The sequence below is a fragment of the Cardiocondyla obscurior genome, linkage group LG25 (assembly GCF_019399895.1).
Source record: "Cardiocondyla obscurior isolate alpha-2009 linkage group LG25, Cobs3.1, whole genome shotgun sequence".
NCBI classification, from domain to species: Eukaryota; Metazoa; Arthropoda; class Insecta; order Hymenoptera; family Formicidae; genus Cardiocondyla; species Cardiocondyla obscurior.
Genome location: NC_091888.1, coordinates 1,514,786 through 1,534,749, shown reverse-complemented (window position 1 = coordinate 1,534,749; position 19,964 = coordinate 1,514,786). Strand labels below are relative to the sequence as shown.

The following is a 19,964-nucleotide window of genomic DNA, read 5'->3' as shown; positions in this document are numbered from 1 at the left end:
ATTGATAATCACAGAGCAAAGAAAAAGACAAAGATAACGAGCATGAGGGAATGAGAGTATATTCTTTGACGTTGACAACCCGACTGATAGATAAACGAGTTTTTTCACTCACGTTGATTCACGTGTATGACTGTAATAAAAATTGAATGACGAACAACCGAGGATTTTTTCAAAGTGAATCAATCCGAACGAGCGACAAAGTTTAGCAACATCGCGTTTGCGCTGCTTAAATTTTAGGTTATGCCCGACGTTTTAACATATTACCTTATGTTGGAATCAAGGTAAGAACGCTAAGCAACTTTAATGATCGTCAATGATTCTTTAAATTTAATCTTACTAATTATCTTTTTTTCCAGAAGAGCGAGAGTGATGATAATGATGATATCATCGTGAATATTGAGATTTGATTATTTCTGTATGTTTGACATAGATATGTAGTAATATTTAGATTATTTTGCAAACTATCTCCACTTATGTTTGGAACTTTATAATAAAGCGGTATGTTTTAAACTCTTTTCTTTTTTTAATTTTATACTTTTCTACATTTTTCATTGTATTAAGTAAAAATAATGAGATAAACTTTGTTTTATATAATTTGTTAATTCAAGATGCTTGAAACAAAAATAAGATTAAATTAAATTACAGGTTTTCTATGTTTTACTATATTTAATTTTTTATAGCAAGTTTTATGTTTTGTTAATCTTGCATCATAATTTTTACAGAAATCTTTTTATTTTGGGAATATGACACGGTTACATGTAAAATACCAAATTGCTAGAGATGATGTAGATACATCAGAATACTTGCCACAAAATGTTCCAGATATTCATAATGTGGTAAAGCCAGAACCTACATTCTGGAGAAAAGCATTCCATGTATTTTTATTGATCTCTGTTTACTTTGTTTTATCAATAGGCCTCACATTTTACAATCCATGGCTTTATAATACATATGTAAGTATAAATTTTATTAAAACAACATTTTTTTAGATATATAAAAATACATGTATGTATACAGGGTATCTAAAATAAGAGAGAGATCTTTTGTCTCCAATTTTAATTCCCTACCCACAGTTTTACAACTGGACATTTTATTTTGGATACCCTGTATAGTATATATATATATATATATATTTTTTTTTAAATGCTTTTACTAACACAATGTATTTTTAGGGTTTTAACTTTCCACTTGGAGTGGTGGTTTGCCACTTAGTCATAAAGTTTGCACTATCTGCATTAATAAGATTTATTAGAAGATGTTACAGTAATAAGCGAATAAATCTTCCATGGCAAAATATAATTTATTCAATAATGATTCCTGGCATAGCCAGTGGTGTTGATATTGGTTTATCAAATTGGGCACTTTCACTGATCTCGATATCTTTGTAGGTATAATTTACGAAAAACCTTTTAAAGTGCAAAGAATTTATTATACTTAATTGTGATGTTTTTTTTTTAATTTTCAGAGTTACCATGACTAAATCAACAACTATTATATTTATTCTTGGATTTTCTCTTTTGTTTAAATTAGAGAAAAAAGTAAGGCCAATTTTTAGTAAAATTATTTTTATCAAATATTTATGAAGCATTTATAAAGCATATTTTAAATAAATAATAATTATTGTATTTATAGTCATGGTCTCTAGTCGGGATAGTGGTAATGATAGCAGGGGGATTAGCAATGTTCACTTTTAAGTCTACCCAATTTGGCCTTGTTGGATTCATATTGTGTCTCTTGGCATCGTTTGCAAGTGGTATTAGATGGACTATGACACAACTAATTATGCAAAAATCCAAACTTGGCCTCCACGATCCAATAGATATGATGTATTATATGCAGCCTTGGATGTTATTACCTGCAATATCAGTGACTTTGTGGTTTGAAGGTAATTTTGCATTTATGAGCATAATGTTAATTTAATTTTATAATTAAACTTTACAACTAAGCTTATTGCAAAAAGAACTTTGTTTTTATTTTTTATGGTTTATTATAATATTGTATGTTTTATCATAATTCCCGTTTAAAGGCATGCACAATTTTAGGTGGAAAAATATATGATGGTATTAAAATTACTGATTGGAGTAATGTCAGTAGTATTTTATTGACTATGGGTGCTGTAGTAACAGGTGCCATTTTAGCATTTAGTATGGAAGTGATGGAATTTTTAGTTGTTACTTATACTTCTAGTCTGACATTGTCGATCTCTGGAGTATTTAAGGTAAATGATAATTATTGTTTTTTTATATCGCAATACACGTCACATTTATATCTATTTCTGTTAAAATCAATAATTATAAAAGGCACAATATTACGTAAAATAAAGTAAAATAAAGCTAATTTCTAATCTATATATATATATATAGATTATATATAAAATATATATAGATTACATAAAAAAATATATATATACATATATCTTTTTTTTTTTTTACAGGAAATATGTACATTAGCACTGGCCTTTGTATTGAAAGGTGACCAAATGACTAGCCTTAACTTCGTAGGATTGTTATTGTGCCTTGGTGGTATAATACTTCACGTCGTTCAGAAGGTATTACTTAATAGAAAAAAAGTAGTTGATAATATGGAATTGCAATCGAAAGTGGCAAGCAACAGTGCTAAACATGAAGAAGGAATTGAGTCAAATGTGCCATTACTGACAGAAAAATCGACGTCTTTAATGAATCTCCTCAATGCTGAATTCAGTTCAGATGAAGATGGTGACTTGAGAGAGGGTGATAACTCGACCCAAATACTATCAGACATTTTACAACGTAGAGAACAGTGATATAACATTGAATTTTTGGATTTAATATAAGGAATTATTTTTTACTGAAAAAACATTCCAAATATACATTTATAACTTATAGCATTTTATATTTTTTCATTGTAAATTTTACAGTTAATAATAGATGATTTGCATTTAGTGACACAAGTCGATACAGTCGTATTTTGTCCATGTTATTCACTGGATGACGAAAAATGATAGGATTTGATACTTACGTCGACTTGTATTATTAAATAGAAGCCATCCAATGAAATTGCCGATATCAAATTAAATATCACAAATTTATGCTTTATAAAATTTGATATAACAGAAACAGCTCACCGAATTGTTACCGATTAATATTAAAAAAATTGTAGTTTTAGATATCTTTTAAATGTCCTAAAATTCTTTTAAATATTTATATGATTAAACATTTTTAATGCAACACAAGAAATTTAATTACCAATATGATGTTTGCTGTGAAATGTTAATGTTAATTGTAAGATTTTTCGATATATTTCTGCATATTATCGTCGTAGAAATAATCTTAAAAAATTACGAAGTACAAAAATGAAAACGTGAAATGGACTTCGTTGTGTGTGTTAATATTAGTAGAAAAATATTACTACATATAAAGACTTATAAAGTATAATTATTAATGTTATTCTATTGTTTTTAATCTTACCAACAAAAGCTTTTATTGTGCAGTATGTTAATCAACTTAAATTATATATATACAACATAAAATTTTCATTTTAGATACACATCCAAAATTGTGTAATGATAATTTAATATTTGTGTATATAACAATTTTCTAATAATGAACGCACAATATGATAACTTTAAACGCACTACTTGCGACACATTATTGATTTAACAAATAAATGATAAATTATTAAAACAAATGTTTTTAAAAATGTAATTTATATTTATAAATTATTAAGAATAGTTCACATATATTATATTTAATATGATAACGGTAAAGTATCCACCGTATCAAAAAAAATTTATAAAATTGATTTTATTTTCATGTTCCCTCATATTGAGGATGGATTGTGTAATTTTATTAATGCTTAATAAATATTTTACATATAACAAGTTTTTCTTTAGCAAATTTTATTTTCTTAATGGATATTTTATAAATAAAAATATAATAATACAAATTATACATAAATTCATAAAAGTTTTATTTTTTATGCCAATATATTAAGTGTTATATTTATTAATAATAAAATTAAACACACAAATTTATTAATAGTTAATTTATTATTATATTCTAAAACATATTCTAATTTTCCTATTGTCAATGTTTTATTTAAAACATTTTTAATAAATTATAATATATAAGTATTAAAAAGATTATATATTATCATATATATTATTCTTAAGCAATTATTAATTTCCTGCAGTTCTAATTTAGGTAATAGACAAGATAAGTAGATAAGATCACATTATGATAAATTTGAAGAATTGTAACTTTTAACGGATACACAATTTCTTTGGAAATTCGTTTAAATATTTAATTATGTTAACTCCCGTGTATTAATACATTCCTTAAAAGTAAATTACAACAAATTTATTAGATGTATATTTCTACCAACAATAGAATATATATTTTTATTGCTTAACTCTTAAAAGACGAGAATTGTTAAATTGTGTAATTTCATATATTTTAAACATTACATTCGTCTTCAGAGAGCTGGATCAAATTATAGAATGTGAAACTTCTACTTGTATAATATCATTCTCGTCATAATTGTTCTACAATACGTCAGATAATTCAAAAAAATTTTTATAAATTAATTTCTATTATAATAAGCGAGACACAATGTAATCATGTTTGCTAGTTACACACAACGTTTATTTTAATATTGATTAATAAATAACGATCACTTTTTTTATATAAATAAAATAACAGACTTATCTTTCTTGCTTATTCTGTTTTATTTGATTAGTTTTTTTAGATTTGGCTTCGATCCTGTTTTCCAACTTATGAATCAATTCTTCTAATTCGTCCTAATAAATATAAATTAAGATAATAAACTCCAACTATATACATATATATGTATGCATAACTTTGAACAAAACGTATTGGATGAATAATAACAAGGTATTATACTTACTTCGTCGTACGTGTACATTAGAGTGCAATGTTTTAAAACTTGCTTCTTACGACTGATTAAATTCAATCCATGCGGCAAACAATAAACGCTGTCATCTTGCGAATTGTTCACCAAAGAGACAAATAAGTTGGCTCTGCAGGTTTCACATTCAAAGTCGCCATCATCTTCTTTCACCTTTCTACCTTTTTTCCCTTTTCCACTATCTGGCAAAGGTAATCTTTCTCTATTGGTAAGACCTATATCTTCCAATAATTTACGGTAATCTAATTCCTTTTCGCGGATCTTTATCACACTCGGCAGTATCTAAAGACACGATATCCTAATGTAGCAATAAGTATTGACAGTGTGGAAAAATAATATAATTATCTATTTTAACTCCTCATTTTGTAACAATTGCGATATAAATTTGTTTTTACCTGTTTCAATATGTCTATGTGAGATCTCGTATCATTAATAATATTAAATAACAGTCTTTCGAATGAAAAGATAGAAGGTTCGCAACTGTCTTGTATATCCTGAAAGCGTATCACATTATCGTTATGTAATAATAAGATTATTAAATAATAAAACATTTAATACATTTTTCTGTGCATACCTTAAATACTTGTTCTGCGGTTTCGAGCCAGGATGGTTGTGCAAAATATACACTTTCAGATACTACGTAACCGGTACATATGCTGGATGTGAATGCTTTTGGAAATACTATTATGAATTGTCCCGGCTCTTGTACTACCTGACATAACGGTACACCGTTGCTTACTAATAATTCAGGTGGAACCATGGCAGTGTCAGAAGGTAACCATATAGTTTTGTTTTTGCAATATCGTGGTACCATTTTTGAAAGCGCTTCTCGAAAATTGTTATTATGTTCATCGGGTATCCCATACCAAATCTTTTTGGCACCTGTATGTAGATACTCTATCCATGGTAGACCATGTGGATCGCGATACCAGCAACAAGCACTAAATAACATACCCACGTGTAATGTAGGTACAGTCACACCTGAAAATACAAAAATTATTTTTTTTTTATAAGTATATTACAAATGTAAATAATATTTTAACTGTGATAAAAAAATTGCATACCCATTAGTGGGCCTAAAGCTCTCAATACTGATCCAGCGTTGTTAGTGAGAACTTTAAGATTCCAAGGATGTCTCGCAAATGGACTATTCTTTGCAACGGAAAAGCCAAATCCACGGCCGCTGGAATCGATACTTGCCGCATGTACGCAAACGTGACGTTTTCGTTCCGCAACGTGTTTCCAAAATGCACTCTCTACTTCGTCAGCGGAAGCACCTTCAGCTTCATTTTCTCGTTGATTTTCACCAAACCACATACGCTGAGTATTACGGGCGATTCGATAAAAAGCATTCAACGGCATGTTTCTTCCCTTTAATATTACAAAAATTAAATCTTTATGTCTCTGCTAGTAAATTTAAGTTTAAACAAACACATAAAAATATATTTTATATCTTTCTATATCTATCTTATAATAAAAATTAAATAATAAAAATTAAACAAGTCTTTATCATACTTTCACAATGCATTCTTCAATCTCATCAGAACTGTCTTCATCTTCTTCTTCATCATTATCATTGGGTAACACTTCTTGCCTTTGCAATGCTTTGCTTTCTTTTTTCATCCATTCAGTTTCAACTTCATCAAATAATTTCTCACGTTCCTCTAAATAAATTATTTATAATTTGTAATATAAGTTATTCAATATTTTTATAATATTTTAAATCTTAAAAAATGCCGTGTTAAATCGAATCAAATTTATTCATGCCGCTTTTCCGCGCTGCATATTAATTCTTTCGTTTGGCTCACTTGGTGCCGCGAGAGTAATAACTTAAAAAAATTAATTTAATTAATGTTCAAATGTATATTTAAATTATATTAAAAAAAAACGAGAAGTGTTAAAGTATCATTTAAGATACATTTATCCGTAGTTCATTGCCGAAAATAATTAAATGTAAAACAGCTTTCTTAAAAAAAAAAAAAAAAAAAAAAAGTAATAACGCGTGCGTATTGCACAATTTGCGACATTTAGTATTACCTGGTGATAATGTGTCATACGGCAGTAAATATTTGCAATAAATATCGTCTAATTTAGTGACACGATCTTGTGCCGACTTTGGTATCTTCATGCCATCTGCTACTTTCTGCCATTTCTTTTTTTCGATAACTTCTTTTAATCCACCTAAACTTTGAACTGTTTGATACAAGTGAGGCAAGTCCACTTCCATTCCACCAATCTGAAAGAGTTGATATTGAAATTATTGATAAACACTAATTAAAAAAATTTTTTTTTGTTATAAAATATTTATTTTAAAAAATTAATAAATAAAATAAATCAAAATAAAACTTTACCCATGGAGGTTGATTCAAAGTAATACTTTGAGTAGCTAAATATTTTTTAATAGCCATCATTTCTTTTACATTAGGACCCCACCTATGAAGCATGCGATGTACATATTGATTATAAGCGGTAAATCTCATATCATCAGACACCTTGCATTCCGGCTAAAAATTACAAAAAGGATATTATTAATAATATAACAAATATTATTTATTATTTAATAAGTTTAATTATTTCTTTATGCAGTAATTACCTTGAAATTTGGCGGAGGTACAACTCTACATATCCCGAATTTTTCAGCGATTGGTTTAATTTTGTCTATATATTCTAATGGATCCTGAAAATCTTTTTCTGTCGGGTGAAATGTTGGTGCTTCGACTACACGAGCTTCATTATTTACGATTTTCATGCCCGGAAACGATGTACTGTTGCTCGAAGAGCATAGTTCTGATACTTTTTGTTTAGATTTTATTTGTGTCCTAAAAGATTTTTATCGTAAATAATAATACAGAACAAGATACAGAACTTTGTGTTAAAATTATTTGTACACTTTTAAAATTTTTAAATATTACCTTTTTCCACTTTTTGTCGAATCAATTGAAGTTTTCCTTTCTTTAGATGTCTTGGGTGATTTTATGACTTTTTCCAAACTGCTATTTGCATTCGTGCTAGCATTTTGACGATTCAAACTTGGCACTGGAGCTACATTTTTTACTGCAGATAATGATTGCGTCTCCGTACTCGCTGTACTCGATACCGTAGTTGATACAGTTTCAGTTGTCGACGTTGATGGTATTTGTTGCTCCATCGTAATAGTTGTAGAATTAGGAGGAGTACGCGTTGTCGGTTGTACTGTTCCTATCGGTGGACAACGTGCCACCGATAACGGTGGCTTAGTAACTAACTTAGCTTGAAGAAGTACTTTCTGATTAGGACCGGTCGGTCCTTCTGTGCCGAGCTTAACAGCAACGCCTTGTATTAATTGTTGGCCTTGTAAATTGTAGATGTTGACCAAATTCGGCCCGCTTCTCGTAACAGCCTGTAATGGAATATAAAATAGTTGCCCGTTGTTATCATCGTCATTTTCGTTATTTATTTCGGTCTGAGTGGATATCTCGGTACTTTTCTGTTGACTCGCATCGCTTTCTTGCTCCTGTACAGTCTCGTCAAGATTCACCTGAACTGCTATAGAAGTGCTGCAATTTATATTGCTCCAGCTGGTTGTAAGTTTGTCAAGTGGTAACACTTGGACACTAGACAAGCTCGCGAAATTCTTAGGCAGTTCAAATTTGTTCATGCTTGAAGCTGTATTTGTTATATTCACTAATTGTACATCTTTTGCGTCTTCTTTCGTTGTAAGCGTCGGGGAATCAGTCAATGAATTTTCCTTGCTATCTAATGGTTCGGAGTATTCTTTTAAACTTGACTTCTTGGCTTCAGCTGTTACTTTGGTCTCGGATGCTACGAACTGTGTTGCTGTAGTCGAACGTTTTGCGTTATCTCTAATCTTTCTTCGGAAGGGTGTACTAACGGGAATTTCAGTGTCACTTTCAAATGCGTAAACGCTGCTCTCGTTCTCCGGTGAAAATGCGTTCGCATTTGGCGTTACAGTCTTACGTTCCTTGACTTTAGGCAAAAAAGGCTTCCGGGGTTGAAATATTTTTTTCTCCGACGGCGATTTCTTCTCTATGGAACCGTCCACTGAGTTTTGATCTGATTTAGATACAGTATCACTAGTATCTTCAGCAAGAGTATCTTTGCTCGTTTTCTCAGTCTTATTCTTGGCAGTTTCTCTCGTCTCGATAATAATTTTGCTCTTGTCAGTAATCTGTTGCTTTGCTCCAATAAGAACATCAGATGATGATAGTATCATATTTCTGTTGTGAATTCCCGTACGGTCCTTCAAATTCGTTTTATCCAATAATTTTGAAAGAGTGACATTGACTGGACGTACTAAATGTTGAATTTTCGTAGAAATAGATAGATGCGAGACGTCCGTCTTTAACTTTTCTTTTGTAGAATCGTATCGAAAACTAGAAACATTCTCCATTTCTAGTTTGCTCTCTTCTTTGGCTAAAGAACTTTCGTTCAACCATTTTTCTATTTGTTCAGTAGACATATTCACTCGTTCTTTTCTCGTGTGCAGAGCAGACAATGGCATAACATTGGAAGAAACTTCGTTTTCATGATTGCATTTCGTCTGTTCCGTAGATGGCAACGAGGTTTGCGTCTTTAACGATAAATCTAATATCGATTTTTGATCCTGGATAGATTTACTGCATTCAGCATTTGAATTTGCGATCGGAGAATCAGTCTTCACCGATGTTTCCACTTTAGTTTCCCGTAAAGTAATGCTTTGATCCGTTGTTTGTGAGTTGTTCACTGTTTTAGGCAAATTCAATTTTTCATCGGACTCTGTAACTAGTAAATTAGTATTGGCATGCGTCTGACACGAATTCAATACTTTTGATATTGCCTTCTTAGTAAATCCACGAAAAGATTCCTCATCGTCCGATATTTTCGATATCTCTGCTTTCATATTTTGCGCGGTACTACGAGTTATTACCTTTCCATCTCTCGTATTATTGGTATTGTTAGATTTCTGTCCTTCTTCTTCGTCATTTTCTTTTTTCTTTTTTATTTTATTAAGCAGCATTCCCAGTGTTTCTTCCTCAGATTCCGTTTTTTCATTTTGATTTTTAAGACTTTTTTGCTTAATCTTATCCGCTGTTTTAGTTAAATTTTGTTCACGTTTACGTTTTATCGCTAATTTTTCTCTAGCCGATTTCACACAATTTTGAACCTGGGTCTTCGGTTTGCTATTAGCGTTACTTTGTACTTCTATTTGTACAGTTATGTTTTTGGAAGATGATCTAAGGCTTCTGCTAATTGGTTTATCAATTTTTCCACTCTGTCTAGTAATAGGTCTTGTATTATTCGTTTCTACTGAGCATTCAGATTCTTCGTCGCTCTCTTCTTCACAATATTTCTGTACTCTCATCAAACGTTTGCTTTTTAAAATTAACTTGTTGTTTTTGCTCTTATCTAATCGTTTATTAGCAGTATTAAAGGCGTTGACTTTAGCATCTTTAGTTTTAGTGATAGTCTTGGTATTATTTTGTTTTACTTTGGCTTTTAACTCATTCTCCGTTTGCGCTATTCTACGAGCATTTGGCAGTTCAGGAAAGCTTTCAACTGACACGTTGTCGTCATTTTCTATATCCGGACTCACTAATTTTCTTCCGAGAATTTCCATATATACAGCGGCTGCCTCTTTCGTTTTTCTGGTAGGTCTTCTGGAAAGATTTGGTGTGCCGACTGTGCCACTAGTTGATCTTGTAACTCTCCTCATCTCCGATTTACTTCTGGTGCAGATCTTTTTTTGAATACCTTTTTGTACATTGCGCTTTATTTGCGATGTTGATTTTTCCACATGTGACTCTTCTTCATTGTCCTCAGCATCGTTTTCCTCTTCGGAAGACGCGTCTGTATTCGATGAATCGCTATGTTTCGGTTTTAAATTGATTTTCTTCTTTGGTTTTGATAGCGCAACTTTCGATTTTGATAAAGATTTGTTGGTTTTATCTAATAGTACACCGCTTCTTAAACCATGTCTCTTCGCCTTAATTCTAGGTAAAAATTTCCGTGGTGCCAGTTGAAGTCCAGCCTTCAACACAGATCTCTCTGTACATGATCTTGTTCTCATAACACAAGTGGTTTTAAATTTATTTTTAATTCTCTGTTTAGCAAGGCGTTGTTCCTGATATTTCTTTTTAAGCGCTTGCACTGTAGACGTAGCTGTTTTAAGTTTGGTAATATTTTTATGTAATGTACTAGTCACCTTTTTTTTATTTGTGACAATAGACTTTACTTTTGTTACATTTTTCTCACATGTATTTTCTTGCTTCTGAATTTCTGTAATGGAATTTACAGATGATATCTTCTCTGCAGAAGCTTTAACTGGCTTAGGTCCCTGTTTCTCTTTTTTATTGCCAATATTGAAAAAATTTAAATCAGGTGGCAAAATAGAAGTTCCTAAATTAAAAAAAAATTAATTATTAAAAAAATATGTTTATATTAAGAGTAAAATAGATTATAAAAACTACATAAATTATTACATATTTTGTTTTAAATTTAATTAATAAAAAAATTATATATTTTAAATTAGAAAGATTATATATAATATTATATTAAATTAATAATTAACCTCTAAAGCATAAAAATGTTAAAAAATCCTCTGTATTTGGACGTTTATGGGTGATTAATTCAGTAATTGTGGCAGGTTTTGCTTTTTCTTTGTCTTTGACAGGAGTAGGCGATGTATTGAACACTGTGGTTGCACCTTGTGCAAATTTTCTTTGTGCATGAACTTTGGTCCTGGAGTAAAATTTAAAACTTAATATTATAGCAAATTAAAATTTAAAAAGACTACTAAAACTACAAATATGCAACATGACTAAAGGCTTATATTATTCATATTTGAAAAATATACTTTACTTTAAAGTTGAAAAACGATGTAATTATATCTAAAAAAAATTTTAGGCATCATAAATATTAACTATACCTTTTTGGAGATTCCGAAAGTGGCTCCATGAGGTCTACCAAGTCTCCCTCCTTCTTCTTTCTCTTGTCGTTACGATTCAGGACCATTCTGAGACGATGTAACATAGGAATTGAAACATGGGCAAGCACGTAATTGTCGTTTCAATTATTTTATGAAGCATTTAGAGAATGTCACACGCTAATCTGATACCCCGCACACGGGCTGACTCCGTTAGCTCTCGTCAGATTTAAGCAAACCAATACTCCGGATGATCGATGAAAATTATTGCCATCGCACTAACAATCAGCACATCGTAAAAAAAATTATTATTTCGAACGATCCGCTTTAAACTAGATTATTTGCGGCGAGTTCATTCCAATTGGGATGTTCAAAAAGAATGAGATCAATGAAAGCTATGTGCCTTGCTTCGAAAATCACACCTTATTTCATTATTCTCATCCTTCTGGGGCTCTTCCAACGAAGTCGTTTATCGGAGTTGTTTATCGGAGATTAAATGCCACGATCTTCTTCGATCTGCAACACGGGTGTACGTACGTAGATATGTAGCTTGTGAAAGAATCGATTTTTAAAGGCTCATTCTTATGGAACATATCAAATCGTAGAACCACGTGCTACAAACTTTCAGCACTGACAATGCATATACATATATATATATATATATGTTTATACATCGAAATCATGGACGTAGAAAGGATGGACTCTGTATCCTCATTTTTCACTATCTAATGAGTAAAACCAGAAGCTAGAAAAAAAAACAAAAAAGCTTGTTACTTCTCCCTCCTCTCTCTCTCTCTCTCTCTCTCTCTCTCTCTCTCTCTCTCTCTCTTTCTTCCTTTTGCACACATGCATTCTTGTTGCCATCTGACATAAGTAGAAATGTAAAATAGCAGCTCATTCTGGTCTTTACTTTTCTGATGGTATTCTGGGCTCCAGCCATCCTACGTCCATGTTCGAAATACATAGCATTTTTTAAAGAACTTTATCCTGCCAATTAACAGTTTAAAAAAAAATCTGCGACAAATAAAATAGTGTTTTGGTTAAGTTTCGTGAAAACTAGTGAAATCTGATAGCCTCGTTCATACATACGCACACACACATAAGTACATATATATATAACATCAGATGTAAGTACTTACGCACTCGTTGTTTACACGAATCCACGGATCACCACGGTCGAGACTTGGTGCTGTATGTAGAATCGTGTGCTTTCAGCAGTAAAAAAAAGAAAAAAAAGATTGTCGATTCCGATAGCCAAACAAGACATTGGATTTCGTTGCTTCGTCAGTATAGGTAAGTAATTATGACGTCGCAATTTCCGGAGTCGAAATAGGGCGGGGATATGTATCAAATTTCGCAACCAGCATTTGTACATATTCAAGCGATTCTCGAGACGACAGTATGGATTTATCCTAAATCCCGCATTCTTTGCCATCCCGTTTTTCCTATTTGCAAAAGGTTTTGCAATCGGAAGTTGCAACAACAGCAGCCGAATTGCAAGTAAATATTGACAGATTTCCTTACAGACCTAATTCCTCCATATTTTTCGGTGTCCTCGCGATGGTTTCTATTTTTAGCGACGCACGTCACATCTGAAATGTAACGATAGACGTCTCATTATCTAATACGGTCTTTCGTTTTGCATTTAAATCGAATTATGTAAATTAAACATACATACATTTTCACCTGATTTAAATTTACATGTATTGTTTTAATGCATTATTGAAGATCCTTGAATGGTTTAAACGTTATTATATTAATTTTTTTTTTTTATATTAACAGGTAGGAAAGCATCATGCACAAGAATGGACCACCTCCCCCTTATGAGCCGCCGCCTTACGCGCCGCCTGCTTATTCCCAAACTGTAGGAGGTGTTCCTCCAGCTAGTCCATTTACACCTGCACAAACTTGTATGTTAAAAAAATAAAGTTTAAATCAATATAATTACCTAAGATATATTTATTAATATAATTAATGCAAAAAGTATATTACTAATTTACTGACTTCTGTTTTGCAGATGCAAATGGCCCTACTATAGTCACAACTATTGTACCACTTGGTCCACAGTCAACTCATACAATTTGCCCACATTGCCATGCTGAAATTGATACAACGACAAAAACTGAACCTGGTATGATTGCTTATATCTCAGGCGTCATCATAGCACTGCTGGGGTAATTATCAGTAGTATGCACTACATTGTGTTATAATTACATATGTATGTTTTATAATTGTATTTTTTTCCACACTAGATGTTGGTTTGGTTGCTGTTTGATTCCATGTTGCATTGACGAATGCATGGATGTACATCACACTTGTCCAAATTGTAAAGCTTATCTGGGACGTCATAGAAGATAAGTGAACTCTATTAGTACCCAGGCATTGCATTTTAATATCAAAATGTCTTTACAATACTACCAATGCAATTCCAACAGATATACCAAACTTGATTTCGACGTTATAGATCTTGAGGGACAAATCTCTGGTCGGATAGAACTGCAAAAAATATATCTTCAATTCTAGATCGATCGAGTTAAATCTTTATAGCAAAAGATGTATGGTATTTTAGTAATTATATAGTTCTGTGTAATTATTAAAAGACCATACATCTATATAATTTTTTAACGTCTACAGGACAATATTACTGCACACAATTTGTTATAGTATTTGTTATAATTCTTGCATGGTTTTTATAAAAATATTTTGTTTCTTTTAAATTTACATGCAAGGTTTTTAATGACAGAAAGCATATTCAAATATTGCAATATTAGTGTATAATTTATGAAAAAAAAGCTTTATACTTCCTTATATATAACTTGATTTGTGCCAATCCAATTTTAACAAATTTCTAATTTTTACTCATTTTTATTATTAATATAAATATGTACTGTAGACTATTTAAACTTTTTTTAAATGTTAATTTATATCGGTTTATGGCTCTAATATTATATTTACATTTGTAGTAAAATATTCAGATTGGCAGAATTACTATAGAATTGATAGGCAGCAATATATGCAGCTGTTTTTAGTCATTGAACCGTCCAACTTTTAAAATAAGTAATGATATTATATTCATAATCTTTTTCTGTGAATTGAGCCACAACAGAGAACCACTTGCAATATATTTTAGCGCAATTTACACTAAAATATTTAGCTTACTATTGTTAGTAGTAGTTAAACTTTGATCTGAAAAGTCTTGATAAATATATTTCGTGTATTTGCATAGTCAATATCGAAACAATCAAAGAACTTGCTTATTTTTGCTCATGTGTGCTTCGAATTGAACAAGACTTCAAACCTTTTGTGCACTTATTATAAGATAACTTATATTTTTTAATGCATGTAAAGTATGAAAATAAAAGAACTAGCTAGTACATTCACACATATTTAACATATCTCGTCGTACATTCTATCTTTGATACATGTAATATTTGCAACATGTTTAAAAGAAATTAAAACTTGATAATATTGTGCAATTCAAACCTTTTAATATGTGCAATAAAACCATTATTATTTTACTCCAAATCATTTGTTTTATTTCACCTCGTTGCAAGTATCGAATATTCTCGTCTTCCATAAGTTGTAATAGAATTTATAAATAACCAGCTACATTAATTAAATGTCTTATATATAACATTTTCATATTTTTATTAAAAAAAAAAAAAAGATAAAATAAAGGTTTTTTTTTTTTTACAATTTCCATATGTCATTAACCTTTCAGCGGGCATCTGAGGTGTTTTTTTACATTTCAATTTTTCTTTTTTTTTTTTATATCTTATAAAAATTAATTTTTTTTAGTATCTTTTGTTTCCTTTACTAGTTTAAAACCTAATTTGTTTATATGTTTTCAAATATGTAAAGCAATGAATAATATTAAATAAAAAACAGAAAATAACAATTGGTTAATCGTTTATAATTAATAATAATGTGGGATGTAATTTATACTCTGCGTGCATTTTCACGTTTCAAATTTTGACGTGCCCGTTGGAAGCTTCATTAAACATCTAGGCTGCGATTTAAGTCGCAAGCGACACGCGATATCCAATGAAACGTTACTTTCTACAAGAAAGCAAAACTCTCATTGGATATCGCGAGTCGCTCGTGATGTAAATCGCGCTGGTGTGCATCCAACATAAGGAATACGATAGGCCTTTATATGTGATGGTCTTTACGCATGTGCGAGCATCTCCATCATGCTTTACTTCGTAATAAATGTGGGAACAGGCGGGAAGAAATATGAAAAGATAGGTACTACATACATAACCAAAGGGTCACGAAGTGCTGTTTCGATTGTTTAATTAATTTTTATATTGTGTGAATACGCGATGGCTGACGAATATCCAGATCCGGACGAGGAATTTGACTTAATTCACCAGGCCGACTACGAATGTTTAAAAGAATTGGAAGGTGAACAAAATGATAATTTGTAAAATTCTCAATCATGGTTAAAACAAAACAAAAAATAAAATAAAATAAATTGAGACGCATCAATACTTAAAATTTCATTCAAATGTTTTTTCCTGCACTTTATATTACGTTGAGTAAGTAATAATTAATTGTAATCATTTTTTTATAATTCGTTTAATTCGTTTTTAAGATGAGTTGGTTGAGACAAGATCACTGTCACAGGCTGGCTCTGGAAACAACAAAACGTCTTGGACAAAAAATGAAAGTGAGCATGGAGCAAATGTTGAACTTCCCATACTTGTCAATACTGATAAAGTTAGCAATACAGCTAGCCATAATAAGAAATGCAATTATGAAGATTTATATAGCAATAGTGTACCTAGCACTAGTAAAAAGCGCAATTACAAAGAATCTTTTGGTAATAATATACCTGGTAATAGTAAGAAGCAAAGTTATGAAGAATTGTTTGGTGACATCTCAGATTTTTTAGACACTGATGTCTTAGGTAATTAATTGATAACTGGCTATAATGTTACTATTATATCTGAGATGCTAACAACATGATTTTTATTTTAGATGATATTAATGTTGAGAAAGGACCAAAAGAAAAAAAACTCAGATGGGATCAACCTGAGGATGTCATTAAAAAAATATTGGATGCCAGACAATTACTGCATGAACATGATGGAGGTACATCTGCAAAAATAAATTCTGATAAGTAAGAAAATTACTAATTCTAAAATACAATTTGTATAAGTCACAAATTTATTACACTAAACGTTTGTTTTTATTACAGTAAGAAAAATTCTATTTCTTTACGGGTTCCACCATGGAATTTTGTGGCTGTTACAAGATCATATGATTCTCAACGGTTGTACATCAAAGTTAGAAATACACAGAACAATATCAAGCAATCTGCAAAGTCAATTGTTAATCTATTTTCTATACCTTACATGCAATTGAAAGCTCAAGCTGAAAAAATTGTATGTACCTATTTATTTTATATATTACATTTTTATGCTTAATTCTTACTTATCTCCATATTATAGATAACAAAAAAACAGACGTTACCGAAACAGTTGTCATCTAATCTCTGTAATACAAATATGACTAATAATGAATTATGGGTCGATAAGTATCGACCTCGATCATATATGGAATTATTGTCTGATGAAACTGTTAACAGACAATTTTTACATTGGTTAAAACTTTGGGATAAAGTAGTATTTCATCGAAATTACAAACCAAAAAAAACATTGCCTTTGTTCGGAAAAAAAAAAATTGATGAAACGGATATTGAGGAAGTAGATAGCAAAGGTTATCCAATAAAAAGAATAGCTTTACTTAGTGGTCCGCCTGGATTGGGAAAAACAACTCTGGCCCATATTGTAGCTAGACATGCTGGTTATAATGTTGTTGAAATTAATGCGAGTGATGAAAGAACTCCAGAAGCATTTAGGTAATATACAAAATTTATATAATATTATTGGCATATTAAAAAATTATATTTTTATTTAGACAGATTCTTCTTGCTTCAACGGAAATGAAAGCTGTGATAGGAGCTGATCCTCGTCCAAACTGTTTAATTTTTGACGAAATTGATGGCGCGCCGACTGCATCCATTGAGCTTCTATTGCAATTTATTCAAGGCAAACTAGTGCCGAAAAATAAAAAAGGAAAGAAACAATCAGAAAAAACGTCTGTCGGCTGTATGCGTCCTATAGTATGTATTTGTAATGAACCATATATTCCGTCATTAAGGTAAGATAATTTTAATTATATACACAAACAATATAATAAAAAGTTGAATAAAAAATGTAATATTAATTAAAATTTTTAATTATATATTTTTAGAACACTAAGAGCTGCTGCTGTAATAATTTCAGTGCCAGAAGTAAGTCCTTTAAGATTAGCAGAACGTTTAATGGATTTAGCAAAAAACGAGAAGTTAAATATAGACTTCGGAGATCTTGTAAAATTGGCAGAAAGATCTGGATGTGACGTTCGAGCTTGTATAGGAGCATTACAGTATATGGGTAGCACTGATTTAAAAGATAATTTATCTTTAGGCTTAAAAGATACTCGGAAAAATTTGTTTGACTCATGGAAAAGTATATTAACGATTCCTATGAACAAAAAAGGAGTTCTTACTATACCTGAAAGAATTCAAAATATTTTTAAAACTGTGCAAAATGGTAATTTTAAATAACTAATTAATTAAATGCTATAATTATAATGTTTTGTATAAAAAATTAAACAGATATTGTTTTGTATATTTATATAGGTGACATGGAAAAATTGGCACAAGGAATATTTCATAATTATCCTGAAGTTTGCGATCAGAGACTCGATAATGTACCTGTTTCTTTAGAATGGTTTCAATTTTATGATTTGATAACGTCATTTGTTACACATAAGCAGGTTTGGTCTCTTATGTCTTACACAAATCATGGATTTATCGCGTGGCACTTACATCTTGCACGAGCACAAAAAATTAAATTGTCATATCCCTCTGTTTTTAATGAAGTAAGTATTGTTAAGAAAAATTTTGAATTTTATGGGTACATAATTTTTTTTAAAGTTGCATATTTTTCGGACATAAAAATATAAATTATTTTATACATTTAATTCTGTGCGTTATATTCTGACAAGTTTTATTAACATATTTTTTTATTATTATTTTTTAGATAATTCAAAAATTAGCAAAAAATTTTGGTATTTTGACAGAAGTACGAAAGGTATGCGGACGTGATGTTTTAACTTTAACTACGGATGTCGCCGCTTTTTTGCCGGATATTTTAGCGCCCAAATTACGCACAGTTCCTTGTCATTTGTATTCGCCAAAAGAAAAAGCTGATCTTACCAGAATAGTGAATGTAATGATTGAATTTGGTTTATCGTTTGTGCAAGAGAAAAATCTTCAAGGAGGATACATTTATAATTTAGATCCGTATGTGTAATGATTTCTAATGGCAACGCATTTATAACGTATGTTTGGAACATTAATTTAACTTTTTTGTAGTAATATTTTGGAAATTGGCATTTTTCCTGATTGCAATGTACATCGAAATCTGGCATATGCAATACAGCAAATAATTGCACAGGAGTTGGAAGTCGAACGTTTAAAACGTGCAAGTATTTTAACAGGACTTAGTAGAGTTAGCTCGGAAAACATGGCAAATCCAGGAAAGCCGGAAATTATAAAAAATGCTCAAAATAAATCTAATCCTTCAAATATTACAAAGCAATCTGCAAAAGAATTACCTTTAAAAGAAATAGTAAGTTTTATAAATTTTACTTTTTAATATTAATCTAATAATACTCCGTGATTTCAGGTATATAAAGACTTTTTCGGAAATATCATCAAAAATAGACATGAAAATACTGAAAATCAGGATAATGTGGTGAATCGTATATCTCCGAAATCACAGAAAATGCACTCTCTGATGCAGAACATTTTAACGAAATATGGATGTTGGTATAAATATAAAGAAGGTTGCAATAACGCTGTTCGTCGAAATGTACCCATGGGGAAATTTCTATAGTTTTAATTAATTAAATTAAATTATAAACTAATATATATGACTATTCTTGTATTTTTATTGTTTTAAAAAATGTATTTATAATTTTATAGGTATTAATTATTTTATATATTGTATTTTTATATGTTCAAAATTTTTAAGATAATTTAAATTTATTATTATGGAAGTATTCGTTCAAAATATATTTGAAAAATTGAAATGTGTAA

At 30.5% G+C, this 19,964-nt stretch overlaps 4 protein-coding genes across 10 annotated transcripts; 3 read left to right on the top strand and 1 right to left on the bottom strand.

Moving 5' to 3' along the window:
* The first annotated feature begins 35 nt into the window (after positions 1–35).
* LOC139111874 (solute carrier family 35 member C2) lies at positions 36–3,862 on the top strand. Of its 2 annotated transcripts, none has more exons than XM_070672451.1 (8): positions 36–281; positions 360–498; positions 723–953; positions 1,173–1,384; positions 1,466–1,538; positions 1,633–1,885; positions 2,043–2,218; positions 2,435–3,862. In XM_070672451.1, exons 3-8 carry the CDS (start codon positions 744–746, stop codon positions 2,783–2,785), a joined length of 1,275 nt encoding a protein of 424 aa, XP_070528552.1. In that variant the 5' UTR covers positions 36–281; positions 360–498; positions 723–743; the 3' UTR covers positions 2,786–3,862. The 2 variants fall into 2 exon arrangements, with proteins under 2 accessions (XP_070528552.1, XP_070528551.1); XM_070672450.1 differs by having other exon boundaries at positions 357–498.
* A 94-nt stretch (positions 3,863–3,956) lies between these two features.
* Positions 3,957–13,084, bottom strand: Jarid2 (Jumonji, AT rich interactive domain 2). Of its 5 annotated transcripts, none has more exons than XM_070672443.1 (14): positions 12,949–13,084; positions 12,232–12,325; positions 11,813–12,087; positions 11,456–11,625; positions 7,821–11,283; positions 7,502–7,727; positions 7,260–7,412; positions 6,946–7,144; positions 6,424–6,572; positions 5,973–6,279; positions 5,483–5,889; positions 5,304–5,402; positions 4,888–5,190; positions 3,957–4,780 (listed from the first exon to the last, which is right to left on the bottom strand). In XM_070672443.1, the coding sequence occupies exons 3-14, from the start codon at positions 11,914–11,916 to the stop codon at positions 4,685–4,687; spliced, it is 5,676 nt and encodes a 1,891-aa protein (XP_070528544.1). In that variant the 5' UTR covers positions 11,917–12,087; positions 12,232–12,325; positions 12,949–13,084; the 3' UTR covers positions 3,957–4,684. The 5 variants fall into 5 exon arrangements, with proteins under 5 accessions (XP_070528544.1, XP_070528543.1, XP_070528547.1 ...); XM_070672442.1 differs by having other exon boundaries at positions 12,232–12,554; positions 12,949–13,035; XM_070672446.1 differs by having other exon boundaries at positions 11,813–11,899; positions 12,232–12,554; positions 12,949–13,035.
* LOC139111877 (cell death-inducing p53-target protein 1) lies at positions 12,963–15,334 on the top strand. 2 transcript variants are annotated; one of them, XM_070672455.1, is made up of 4 exons: positions 12,963–13,102; positions 13,592–13,719; positions 13,827–13,983; positions 14,062–15,334. In XM_070672455.1, exons 2-4 carry the CDS (start codon positions 13,605–13,607, stop codon positions 14,165–14,167), a joined length of 378 nt encoding a protein of 125 aa, XP_070528556.1. In that variant the 5' UTR covers positions 12,963–13,102; positions 13,592–13,604; the 3' UTR covers positions 14,168–15,334. The 2 variants fall into 2 exon arrangements, with proteins under 2 accessions (XP_070528556.1, XP_070528557.1); XM_070672456.1 differs by lacking the exon at positions 12,963–13,102 and adding an exon at positions 13,166–13,309.
* Positions 15,335–15,670: 336 nt separating this feature from the next.
* On the top strand, positions 15,671–19,894 carry Cutlet (chromosome transmission fidelity protein 18 homolog). Its single transcript, XM_070672475.1, has 11 exons — positions 15,671–16,216; positions 16,407–16,721; positions 16,793–16,934; positions 17,013–17,199; positions 17,266–17,675; positions 17,735–17,977; positions 18,071–18,411; positions 18,501–18,742; positions 18,904–19,166; positions 19,239–19,494; positions 19,552–19,894. The coding sequence occupies exons 1-11, from the start codon at positions 16,135–16,137 to the stop codon at positions 19,759–19,761; spliced, it is 2,691 nt and encodes an 896-aa protein (XP_070528576.1). The 5' UTR covers positions 15,671–16,134; the 3' UTR covers positions 19,762–19,894.
* Positions 19,895–19,964: the final 70 nt, after the last annotated feature.

Excerpts from the sequence above, each read along its gene's own strand:
- LOC139111874 (XM_070672451.1), top strand. The coding sequence starts at position 744 with ATGACACGGTTACATGTAAAATACCAAATTGCTAGAGATGATGTAGAT. Across the intron at positions 1,539-1,632 it reads TGTTTAAATTAGAGAAAAAA|TCATGGTCTCTAGTCGGGAT; the intron begins GTAAGGCCAATT and ends TTGTATTTATAG. Across the intron at positions 1,886-2,042 it reads AGTGACTTTGTGGTTTGAAG|GTGGAAAAATATATGATGGT; the intron begins GTAATTTTGCAT and ends GCACAATTTTAG.
- Jarid2 (XM_070672443.1), bottom strand. The coding sequence starts at position 11,916 with ATGTTACATCGTCTCAGAATGGTCCTGAATCGTAACGACAAGAGAAAG. Across the intron at positions 6,573-6,945 it reads GTATGACACATTATCACCAG|AGGAACGTGAGAAATTATTT; the intron begins GTAATACTAAAT and ends TAATTTATTTAG. Across the intron at positions 6,280-6,423 it reads TTGAAGAATGCATTGTGAAA|GGAAGAAACATGCCGTTGAA; the intron begins GTATGATAAAGA and ends GTAATATTAAAG.
- LOC139111877 (XM_070672455.1), top strand. The coding sequence starts at position 13,605 with ATGCACAAGAATGGACCACCTCCCCCTTATGAGCCGCCGCCTTACGCG. Across the intron at positions 13,720-13,826 it reads ATTTACACCTGCACAAACTT|ATGCAAATGGCCCTACTATA; the intron begins GTATGTTAAAAA and ends TCTGTTTTGCAG. Across the intron at positions 13,984-14,061 it reads GTCATCATAGCACTGCTGGG|ATGTTGGTTTGGTTGCTGTT; the intron begins GTAATTATCAGT and ends TTTCCACACTAG.
- Cutlet (XM_070672475.1), top strand. The coding sequence starts at position 16,135 with ATGGCTGACGAATATCCAGATCCGGACGAGGAATTTGACTTAATTCAC. Across the intron at positions 17,978-18,070 it reads CCATATATTCCGTCATTAAG|AACACTAAGAGCTGCTGCTG; the intron begins GTAAGATAATTT and ends ATATATTTTTAG. Across the intron at positions 19,495-19,551 it reads AATTACCTTTAAAAGAAATA|GTATATAAAGACTTTTTCGG; the intron begins GTAAGTTTTATA and ends CCGTGATTTCAG.